This window comes from Ostrea edulis, chromosome 1 (assembly GCF_947568905.1).
Source record: "Ostrea edulis chromosome 1, xbOstEdul1.1, whole genome shotgun sequence".
Taxonomy (NCBI): Eukaryota; Metazoa; Mollusca; class Bivalvia; order Ostreida; family Ostreidae; genus Ostrea; species Ostrea edulis.
In genome coordinates this window covers 33,731,530-33,743,691 of record NC_079164.1, presented here as the reverse complement: position 1 = coordinate 33,743,691, position 12,162 = coordinate 33,731,530, and the positions used below count along the sequence as shown (strand labels likewise).

Sequence of the window (12,162 nt, the reverse complement as noted above, 5' to 3'; positions counted from 1 at the left end):
GATTGGATAATGCTAAAACGTTTGTAACTATCTTATTTATGAAGCGAATGAGATGATATTCACAGCATATGTAGACAATATGTGTATCTATATGTTGGTGTAACAAAAAATGCCAACGCACACGCGCATGCGCGTGCAACGTTTTTTAAATGTTCAATTTTTAAAGGACGATAACGTTTTTGTTTTTCATCAAATTCTATTCATATTAGGGGTTTAGATGTATCTTGGTACTCCTTACAAATTGCTGTGGTTAGAATTACTGCTCAGCACGTGCATGCACGTGTGCTGATTGGACGATTTTAAAATCGCTATAACTTCCTTATATTTGGTGGAAACGTTATGAAATTCATACTGTGGGTATATGATACAAATGCCTGTTGAACGACATCAACAAAAATTCGGAATCATACACGCGTGCGCGTGTATGCACGTGCAACGCTTTCTTTCATTTCTTGGTACTGAAATGACCATATTGAACATACTACATGTAATTAAAGGCTAAAATAAAATGATTTTTTCCTATAGATTCACAAGGACATCACTTTTTAATTGGGGGAGGTTTGGGGAACATCTGTAACGGTCCCCGTTACAATTAGAACTAGTTAAATGTTTTGTTTATTGAAATTGGACTTGTTTGTGTTTATTTGAGTAATCCTAGAGATTTTTCATGAGTATTGGTAATGGCAGTACCATTCTTCATGACAATCGTGTAACTATTGCCTATTGTATAGTAGAGCTTACGTTACCGAATCCTTTATGCTGTGTTTGAACTGGTTGTAATATACCTGTAGGAAAATATAAATATGCGAAGCTAATGCTGCAATCCATTTGAAGAAAAAGAGGTATATCTTTTTCGTAACTGCACTCAACATTGATATTTCAAACAAGTATTGATCTCATCACCGATGCGAAGTGGGTAATGAAATTTACGACAACGCCTATCACTATAGGAATCTGTGAAAACATACGCAGGACCGTTTAAATTAAAAACAATAAATTAACACTCATCTCAATATATCCTTATTAAATTTGAACTTGGCTATCAACCACATCAAATAAAACAAAACGATATGGAGATAGAACGTTTAAGACTTGGATTGTTTCTGTCGTCGAGACAACATAATTATCATTTGAAAATCAGCGACCATAAATGGACCTTTCAAAAATAGAAAAGTTCCCAATTATGATTGTGTGTGGTTCGCTTTTCTTTGAGTAGCTCAGATAGTTAAATGTGTGCTCTTACATGTAGCACAAACATTACCCTTTCTTTCTCGCAAATATCGACGTCCTACGCCAAAAATAGACACATTGAGAGGAGGGAGGGCCATGACACATTGTCAAAAGAAAGTCTCTTTTTCCATCATTTTAGCAAATTGTCTTCTTTTCAACAACATGACTGTTTCAGATAATTTTTATAGTTGATGAACTGTGAAGATGTTGATTATTTAAGCAACCGTAGTAAATTCATACTTGGAGAATAATTGTTTGGTGCCATACGATATAAATGTAAAAGAAAAATACTTGTTAGAAATTTGCATAGGGGAGTGAGTGCTGTTGTACTGCGCACTGTATGTGATAATGTACATCAGTGGAGAATTCGCATACAATAGCACCGTCTTTTGCAGCCCTTGACATTTTACTATAACACCTACAGTACCTGTATGTTACAGACTTATTGACATTTTACTATAAACACCTACAGTACCTGTATGTTACAGACTCATTGGGCAAAGGCTAATGGAGCTGGTTGATTTCCATATATATATGTGTTACACTGAGATATGTTACAAGTTTACAACCCTTTCAGATAACAGATGCATTACATAAACTTTCTGTTAAAGGTACCGTGCATGTAATTGTATGTGCTACTTTGGGTAGAAGTAGATATTTTACATAAACCAATTGTCTTGCAGCACTGTCTGCATCAGACATTATAATCTACAGACACTCTTATTTTAAAAAGTTTTTCACGAATTTGTGAATGAAAATGTTTTACATTGACTTTAACAGTTAATTTAGATATGTGAGATATACGGGGTGTTTTCTCTCAACATTGTTTATGTTGCTTGGTAGAAGTGGACATTTCACTACTGAATTTTGTCCTGTACACCATCTCTTGCAACCTTTTGCGTTATATTATGACTAACAGGTACATGCGTGTTTCCATTTCAGCTGAGTCTGCAATCAGCATACGACACCCCCCATATTCATATTGAGTATGTCCATTGTATATATAAACATTATATTCTATTTGAACTGTCCTGTAAAAAGGTTAAAGTTCTTTTGAAATTCGGATCAAACTTCGAGGTCAAAGTCACAATATCAAACATCATGTTACCAATTGTAAGGTCTTGCCGAAATTAATCAATATGCGAAATCCTTTAATAATTCAGGAGATATTGAATAGGTTAGGTTTTCTTAAAAGTGGATAGAAAAGTTCTTGTCACCAGGAATGCGCATATGAAATATGAAATTAACTCATCATTTAAAAGTTATGAGAAAGGTTAGCGTTTTAGAATCCGAGGTCAACTTCTCAAGGTCAAAGATCATGGTATGAAGTGTAAGGTCTTGCAATAAATATATATACAAATTTATGAAAGCCCTACTTTAAAAAGTACAGAAGATGTAGTCTACATTTGGTCAAGTACATGTAGGGCAAACTCCAAGGTCACAAGGTTAAAAACTTTAGTACCAAAAAAAGTTCCTGTCATAAGAAATGAACATGTGAGATATGAGAGCTCTATTACTCATCATTCAAAAGTTATGAGCAAGGTTAAAGTTTTGGTCAGACACACAGGAAAAAACAATATGCCCCAACTATAGTCATTGGACTTTTTTTTTTAAATTGAATTCCACACAATAGCATTTCTAAGGTCATACGATACTCAAGAATTTCTACTGATCAAATTTAGTAGGATTTTACTGTGTTTATGTGGAATTTTCTATTATTTGATCAAACAAGATTGTAAATCAGTCATTGATACATGAAATGCACCAATAAAAAATATGTATTTTTTGAAAGATTTCAATTTTTGTGTCTTGTTTTCCATTGAATTTTCAAGTAAAGATTTGTGGATAATGCGAAAAATAAAGATGCATGGTTTCATTTTTTTTTTTTTAATTTGTGGTAAATATGGCTTCGTAGCAATATCAAAACATTCACAAATAATTTTACAAAATTTTATAACATTATTTTGGGTGGATGGGTACCCTCTGTTCTTCAGTATTGCAGTTGGTTGTTTAATGACAATATTATCTTTACTATGTTATTAAGTGGTGATTTATTATTAACATTTCAGTCGATCTTTATAATACATGTACTACCATTAATAATGATAAGGCATTGCAACTGCTACATTCCATGTTATCGTATCAACAACTGCAGGCGATATCATATAGAATAAAATATGAAAAGACGTTAGAAAAAAATCAAAACTCGTTACCTGTTTTTAGCGGCTATTGTTATCTTGAGGTTATACAACTTCCACAAGTTCTGTTACAGTAATAACATGTCGTTATATATAGGTATAAGGATGACATACACTGGGGACGTTAACATGGGTATGTCTGTGTGCGTGCATATGGTTTTATCGGTTTGATTAAATTATATACGTAAAATGCCACAGATCCACGTGCTACCACAGTTTATGCTAACAAAAATATCCACCAATCACACTGCTATCTTAGCCCATGAAAAATAAAGCAGAGCATACTCTAATCTACAAACGATATATAAATTCAGTTACGCAAACAAAACACTTCACTCGCAGCCGAATATTGTTTCAGACTTTGAATGCTTGCTACGAAGGGGCAACGTCAGAAATAGGAAACATGGACACCACAGCGAGCAGGGCTCCGGCATCTAAAGGGGCCCTCAATTTCTCATTAGCCATCATTTCCACTACCATTCTTTCGTCTGTATTGCTAGGACTATTTCTGTGGAGAATGTACCTTCGATGGACAGTCAAATGCCAAAGCAAGAATCGCCTTGATGGAAAAACTGTAATTATAACAGGTATATATCAATTGTTTGGTTTTTTTGGTTTGTTTTTTTTTTTCAAAAATCTGCATGCGGAGCCACGACAGTGTACTCGCATTTTTCTTTTTATTTCAAACATGATTAATTTTTTTAAATCGTTAAATCATTTTAATATATGTAAAAAGGTCATTTCTATATATACTATTATATGTTAATGTAATCAATCATAGCGAGTTTGGGATTGTCGAGTCGTATACCGTAAATCAAACAGCTATGCGAGATTTTTCTGTCTTACGCTGCTACAAAGTATTGTATTGTTTTCTTCAAATTTTGATTTGAAATAGAGCTCTCTGGGGGAGATCATTATGGTGGATTTTTAGGTTACACAAATTTAATTCATTTTCGAGTATGCTTTTTCTGACTGTCTAATTAGTTTTTGAACATATGCCATATCTTTTTTACTTGTTTTACGGTTTTTCTTTTTTATTCAACATGTCCATTGGGCGGGTTAAAAAAAACTAAAATATAGTTTAAAGCTTTACTTGCCGTTTTGATACTGACCATTTATAAACCCTGTAATTTTTCAAACATTTTCTATATTAGCGATCAAAGGATCTGATTTTAATCAGATTGTTCCCAAATCCTAATCATCGATGAGTTTGCTGCATCACAGCATTACCTACAAACAATATATGCAGGCTACGAGGCTGAAGCCATATATTCCTAAAATTAAAACTCCCATGGGGATCTGGGTTAGAATAGGTCCTCAGTACCCTTTGCTTGTTGTAAGAGGCGACTAAATGGGGCGTTCCTTTAGATGAGACCGCAAAATTGAGGCCCCCCTGTCACAGCAGGTGTTTTATGATGAAGATCCTCCCTGTTCAAAGGCTTAAATTTCCCAGCCCGTCACCGCCAATACATATGAGTGAAAATTTTCTAGCGGGATGTTAAACACTATACTATATATCACGTGATTTACCTATATATCACGAAGTTGTGGGATATAGTGTATGAAGACAAATATGGCGGGTCATGAATCTTCGTTCACTTTGATGGTCCACATCTCAACTTACAAATAATTCTGAAAAAGCCCGCGTATTATTTTGATTAAACTGAGACACACGGTCAGAACACGATCTTCACAACAATAGACGGGGAGAAGTCAGCATTAAAAATAAATTGTGCAGTATCAAAACTTATCTAAGAGTAAATCGCCATCAACATGCACTTCATTCGGATATTAATGTAAAAAAAAAATTAATCTACGAACGAGCATTTCCGATTTTTTAAATAAGATTTTATCAAATATTTGATCGGCAGTAACGATGGCAATTTTAAAAAGAGGGTAGGGGGGTAAACTGAATTTTTAATTGTTTTCCAAACTGCAAAAAATGTGGTCGACTGATCCGTAAAACAACTAAGTTTGAAAAAAAAAATACCTTAAGGCCATCATTAAAAAAAATTGTTTGATGTACTCCGACCCACATTTTTCAAGTCGGGTAGGTAGGTCGGTATTATTATTTTTTTAATGTCATGAAAATCAGATTTACAAATTTACTGATGTTTTCATTCAACACATACCGCTGCCAGACAGAATATAGTTTAGAACATTCATTTTGTATACATTGTATATACACGTAAATCCTAAAATTTTCTCAAGACGTTTTGTATTTGTCACGGATGAGGACCTCTACAGTTGTTGATAAATAAATTAACACCCCTTTTTATTACCACCGATCGATTTTTCTATTTGTCCGTATTGTACTGTTTGACATTCATAATAGTAATCACTTAATCACTTCAATGTGATCCATGAATATCCAAGTGAATTGCATGATGACGGCAATTTACAATAAGTTTTAATATTGCCCAAAATAATTTTAATGCAGACTACCCCGCATCGTTCACTTTGTTGTGACGATCGTGTTCCATTCGTGTTTCAGTTTAAGAGGAAAGTAAACGTGCCTTTCACCTATTGAATCGTCATAACTTTTAAATAATCCCATAACAAAATAATATGCGTGCTTTTTCAGAAATATAGACCATCAACTTGAACGCAGACTCGCGGTTCGCCATAATTTTGGTGCGCTATCCCACGTGATTTTTTTTATATAAGTAACAAGGCTTTCAAACTGTTATACACAAATACGATCAGGCCTCGGCGGGGGAGTTCATAGCTTCCTCCTCTATCTTGTTGGTAGATAATGTGGTGATTTGGAGCAGTGATGCGGTATATTTGATCGTTCATATAGAAAAGTGTTTGAAAAGTTGCGGATTAACAAATGGTCATTATCAAAGTGAAAGTAGAACCGAAAGACGCCCAAAGGACATTTTGATAACAAAAACAACTTGTCCAAATTTTTTTTAAAAATGCCGTCAAGTTTAAAACTAATTCCAAGAATGTCTACTTTCCTGGGAGCAAAAAAAAAAAAATTAAAATTTCCAAGTGCGGAAAAAATGATCGGGTCGGGGAAATTTTACGGGTCGGTCGGAGTACATCAAACAAATCAATTTTTATTTTAAGCCTAAGTTTCAATGAGGGTATTGATAATTTTGAATTTTCTCAAAGCTCCTGAATTAATGCACTAAACTATGGATAAAATGTGAGAAAAATCCTACTTCTGTGGTACTAGGGACGCCCTCCTCCTCTAGGACTCGACAAAGTCACGTGAATCTTGTCCCCACGGTGGAATTTCGCAACCCCACACTAGTACCACATGAAGGATTGTTTTTCTCACATTTTATGCACAGTTTAGAGCGGTTATTTTGTGATAAACATATGGCACATAATACCTCTCGTTTAAAAAATAAATTAAGATTTCACTTGAATTTCACGTTTTGGAAAACGATTTAGATAAGCGTTAGAAATGAAAGGCGAATTTGGTTGGCTAAGAAGAAATTTAATTAATCTTGACATTCACTGTGTGTTTCTACTTAATTTTTATTGAAATTTATTGCTTGTTATTTGCAACAATGCATTCAAATCAATTAGATCCGGTTTTTAGTTACGTCTCCGCGTATAAATATGAAAATTCCACGTACTAACACATAAACATACTTGTTAAAGCAGTGTGCAGTGACTATGTTCTATAAAGAAAAATAAATATCTTACGAGTTTAGAGTGTGCCCTTCTTGGACTATTTTCCTTTACCATTGTTCAAATTTGAAAATCATAACCAAATCAAGGCCAGGTGATTTTCAGCTGTTACGTTTTAATTACTTCCACGTCAATGACATCTATTATTTTACGTACTTATGAAAATACAGAAAAACATACATGATAAAATGTTTTTCTTTGGTTTGTTTAACGGGCGATGAAGGTCGCAAACATTGAAGAAAACATTTGCAATGTTTGCGACCTTCAAAGGATGCATTTTATCATTTTTAAAAGAACTGACAAGAAAATTTTCTCAGTGATTCAAGAAAGATACATTGTCATACAAATATATATTGACTTTTTGATATTATACATGCATATTGATCGTATCTATGAAATCGTATCTTTCCTACAGGTATGAAATAGAAAACGTTTATCGTTAACTGCGCTTGCAATTACTCTGGTGGCTTTATTCAATGATGCATGTAAGTGTAACATGGACAGTATGCCAGCAGAACAATTGCAATACATATCGCCATGTTCATCGAAAAACGTTAAACTTAAATTCACATCTTTGTTTTCCCTTCGAGCCCCTCCCTCATGACCGTCCGTAATGCGGAACATGGAGAATCTCACAAATTCAGTGATACAACACGACAAATATTTATTCCTTGTGTTCACGTTCAGTTGCAGTACTTACATGATACTAATAGCGCTAAGAACATTCCGTGTATTTATGTTTATTAGCTGTACGTCTGTAAGGGCGTCCAGAGCAGTCCGTGTGTTTTAATACGTTCAACGATAGTATACAACCAACGTAAGCGCTAAGCATAGGCCTACATTATATATATATAGGGTTACACTGTCAACATAGTCAGTATACCTGTTTGCTAAAGGCATATCTTCAGCTGGTAGACACTGATATGACTATCAATTGTACAACTGTATAAAGTTTTCCACTATAAATAGCAAAGCTAATATTCTACCACGGTTATTGCAAAGATCAAAGGAATGCCGCGGTCATTATTGTGCGATATACTTTCATATGTAATAACTGATTATGAGAAAATCGATACGTATCTCACTTGCACTTCGTGCTTTGCTAATACAGCAATAAAGTTGATAACTTATATAATCATTAAAATCAATATATGTTGCAAAACAAATTTATAACTGACTGAAGAATAGTTGTCAAGCAATATAAATCGTCTGCATTCCAAGATCGATACACATGTAAACAAATATGGCGATGCACAGACAAGTTAACGCTCTTCCACGAACAATGAGTAGACCTCATCAGAAGTCGATAATTGTATAAAGTCGACTTGTCAAATAATGATGTAGACTTGTCAGATTTTATGTTGAAATGGCAGATGGTTATAACGACTTGATAGGAAGTTATGTTGACTTATCAGATTATTATGTCCACTTCATGTCGACTTGTCAGATCCCTACATGTACTTGCCAACAAAATGTTGTGAACTGGATGGCACAAATTGCTTAACAAGGACACTTTTTAACAATGTAAATATGTGACAAGTCGACAAAAAGATCTGACAAGTCGATATAAGGATCTGACAGACAGTGGTGAACTATGTCACTATACACTACAGAACAATATTTTGGAGAAACATTGCAAACTTAGCAATTGTTTGTAAGACACTCGAAATAGCCGAGTCCAAGTTACATGCACAAAATTCCATCTACAAATGCCTGTTAAAATAATTAGTATATCCTCTGTATCTCCACATGGACTGCCTTTCCCATGCTTTCAGAAGAATACTATCTACATTGTTTGATATCCTTTAATGTAATTCTTTTATCAAGCCCAGCATGTAAATTGTTTATGCAACAAAATAATTTACCCCAGTATGCGATGCATCACATGAAATCCATGCTTCTGAAGGCTGATTACATTTTGAAAAAGAAATCAAATATTATTTTGAACAGGTGGCAGTTCTGGAATTGGGAAAGCTACAGGATACGAGTTGGCCTCGCGTGGAGCGCGGGTTATCTTGGCATGTCGCAATGAAAAATTGGGTGATGCTGTTGCCAGAAAAATCACCAAGAGGACAGGAAACAGCGATGTTCGTGCAATGTACCTGGACTTGTCTAGTCTTCACTGTATAAAAGATTTTGTGAAAAAATTCCAAGAAAATGAGAATAGATTGAATATTTTAATCAATAATGCAGGTACACAAACAGATCATAGTTTTATGCATTTTCATTTAGTCGATACATTCCGGTGTTTTTGATGACATGGTTAATATACATCATATTTGAATGACATCATAATTTGTTTTGTTTTTTTAGATCTTGTATTTATTATCATTTATATTTCATTGAAGCATACCTTGGACCGAAAGCGGCCACGGTAGATGGATATGAGAAGACCTTTGGAATTAACTACTTGGGTCATTTTTACCTGACATATCTTCTACACGATTTATTGATGAAAAGTGCCCCTGCCCGCATCATCAACCTCTCGTCCAATTCCTACGTTAAAGGAAAATTGGATTTCGATGATCTTTCCCTGGTGAACTATGAAATGTTTGAGGCATATACCAGAAGTAAAATGGCTATAATGCATTTCACAGTCGAGGCACATCGCATGTGGTTTCCGGATGCCATTATGGCCTTCTCCGTACACCCTGGTATACAATTTAGTGTCATTTTTAGATACAAAATATTTTTCAACACTCCATGCACTGTAGATCCGGATATGATTGCGAGATCGGCGATGTCAATATGTACGCGATAGAAATCGGTATCGAGGACATCGCCTGTTTCAGGATAATGGTGTACCGTACGAGAAAGAAGCACATCCTAGGAAAGTGGCCCAAAGAGCTACATGCATACCCTAAGGACTTAATCCCTCCTCCCCCTCCCCCAATTATAAAAAAAATCATTTAAAGATTTTGAAATTCGAAACATGGTTTTTTTCACCTCAAGTTTTAAGTTCTTGTGTGACTGGGTCTTATGATATCTACAACCAATATCGCGCTATTTATGTATATGAGACATTTGAGGGTTTTACATATTTTTTATAAACTCTATATTACAGAGCATTATCATAACTTAATGGAACCCGATGATTATTCCTGCCGTTGATATATTTTGGAATTCTACAGATGTAGTAATCGAGTTGTGTTTTTTTTTTTTCTACATGAAATCATGCTATATGTTTACGAAAGGAAAAATATCCAACCTTCATTTCAAAGCAATATGCATTACATTTAAGAAGTTATAGCTTTAGATAATCAACATTTTCGTATGCATACACCACACTCTCTATTTAGCTAAAGTACAAGATAATGCCACCAAAAAAAATGAAAATCCTTCTTGTAGGAATGTCCAAACATCGCGAAATTAAGGACTGTATGCGATATAAAAAATAAAAAACAACAACCAAAATCCAAACATCCGGACTCTACAGTACATAATCTCCAAACATATCATTTTATTATATATATATATATATATATATATATATATATATATATATATATATATATATATTAAAAATATGAAAAGAAAACACAGAAATCCTCGGTAAAGCTTTAGCGCTTTCATTTCATCTTCAGATGCTTTACAAAAATGTATACATAGCAGTCTGTATATAGATATTGTTTACTATCATGTTATTAATCCTGTATTATTTCAGGATGCGTTGCGACAGATATTATGAGACTGATGCCGGGATTGGTTGGGAAATTTCTCCGAAAATTTGCGGGGTTTATGTTCAAATCACCAGAAGACGGCTGTCAAACGATTGTATATTGTGCAGTTGCAGATGGTTTAAAGGAAGAATCCGGAAAGTTCTTCGAAAATTGTAAAGTCGTTCCGACAATAGATTGTGTGCGAGACAAAAACATTTGCAAAAAGCTGTGGCTTTTGAGTCTTCATCTGTGTGCGTTAGATGAGACCCACCCTGACATTACATTGCAAACGAACACTGAGAAGTAGAATCGTATAAACGCAGACAACTGTTACAGGAAACTTCCTGATGTGAAGAATTCAAGCTGCAAAGAAGATTAACCTACTCGCCAGGAACCGGCAGTGAAGCGTGTAGAGACATCAGTCATTTGATAAATAAACTTCCTTTCTCAATAAATTACTTTCAACTCAGATTTCAGACATATCAAATTTTTGGTTTCCTCAAAATCTCCAAAAGAACGTACATTTTAGAAATGAAACCAAGGTTTAAAACAGTTTCGTAAATTTTGAAAATCCACATAAAAGATATCATATTGACATTGTATAATAGTATGCATATTCTTAGATCAATGTGCCTTATTTCAATTCCGAAACATGATCTGGAAAGTAGTATATTCTTAGAATTCATTATGACTGTAATTGTATTTTAGTTATGTTTTAAGACGATTCTCCCTTTCATACTAAGCGGGTCAAAAAACCCTCAGTTATACAAATATTTTGGAAGATTTCTTTGGCAACTTACGTTTTCCGATGATACACATTCTGAAGCGTGCATTACCCTAGCGAACATTTTGTGGGGGAAAAAATACTCCGCGGGACTTTGAATAGGAAGGGGAAGACGGCAATTTATCACCGCCTCAAAAATCAGAATTTACCGGTTCATATTTCATCAATGAATTTAGTTTGGTGTAGTATAGTTTAATTTATCAGCATAAAATCATACTGTGTTCTGGGATGAATACTGTACAACATGAAAAATGAAATAAAAGCATTATCAATGATGTAGACCTTCACATCAATATATCCAAACAATGATACTGCGTGAACAGTAGCGCACACAACACACATTATACCACGAGTTTACTCACATAAGTGTGTGAACATTTTATGTAATTTTACATGATAATTTTAGAATTTATAATGTGACTAAGCTGAACTTTAAGCAGTCACTAACCAGCAGCCAAAAAGCCCGTGGAAGCTAGCAGCCAATAAGGAAATTCATCAAAGTACTGAGAGTACTCAGAAGGAATATTCAAGATTAGCAAATAATAGACCAAAATTAATGATTTTTAAATCCTTTGATAAGCAGATTGCTAATTGTGATTGTTATTGAACATTTTAGCTCTCCTGAACAATATAATAAGCACAT

At 34.3% G+C, this 12,162-nt stretch overlaps 1 protein-coding gene across 2 annotated transcripts in view; it reads left to right on the top strand.

Annotated features, from left to right (window-relative positions):
* Window positions 1–11,206, top strand: part of LOC125659279 (retinol dehydrogenase 12-like) — a 37,490-nt gene extending 26,284 nt beyond the window's left edge. The window contains exons 2-5 of one of the 2 annotated variants that reach the window (XM_048890905.2): window positions 3,787–4,015; window positions 9,027–9,269; window positions 9,425–9,730; window positions 10,741–11,206. In XM_048890905.2, coding sequence (XP_048746862.2) covers window positions 3,832–4,015; window positions 9,027–9,269; window positions 9,425–9,730; window positions 10,741–11,042 — 1,035 coding nt within the window. In that variant the 5' untranslated portion in view covers window positions 3,787–3,831 and the 3' untranslated portion in view covers window positions 11,043–11,206. Of the gene's footprint in view, window positions 1–3,188; window positions 4,016–9,026; window positions 9,270–9,424; window positions 9,731–10,740 lie in introns of those variants that run through there. The other variant, XM_048890897.2, reaches the window with a different exon arrangement.
* The last annotated feature ends 956 nt before the right edge of the window (window positions 11,207–12,162 follow it).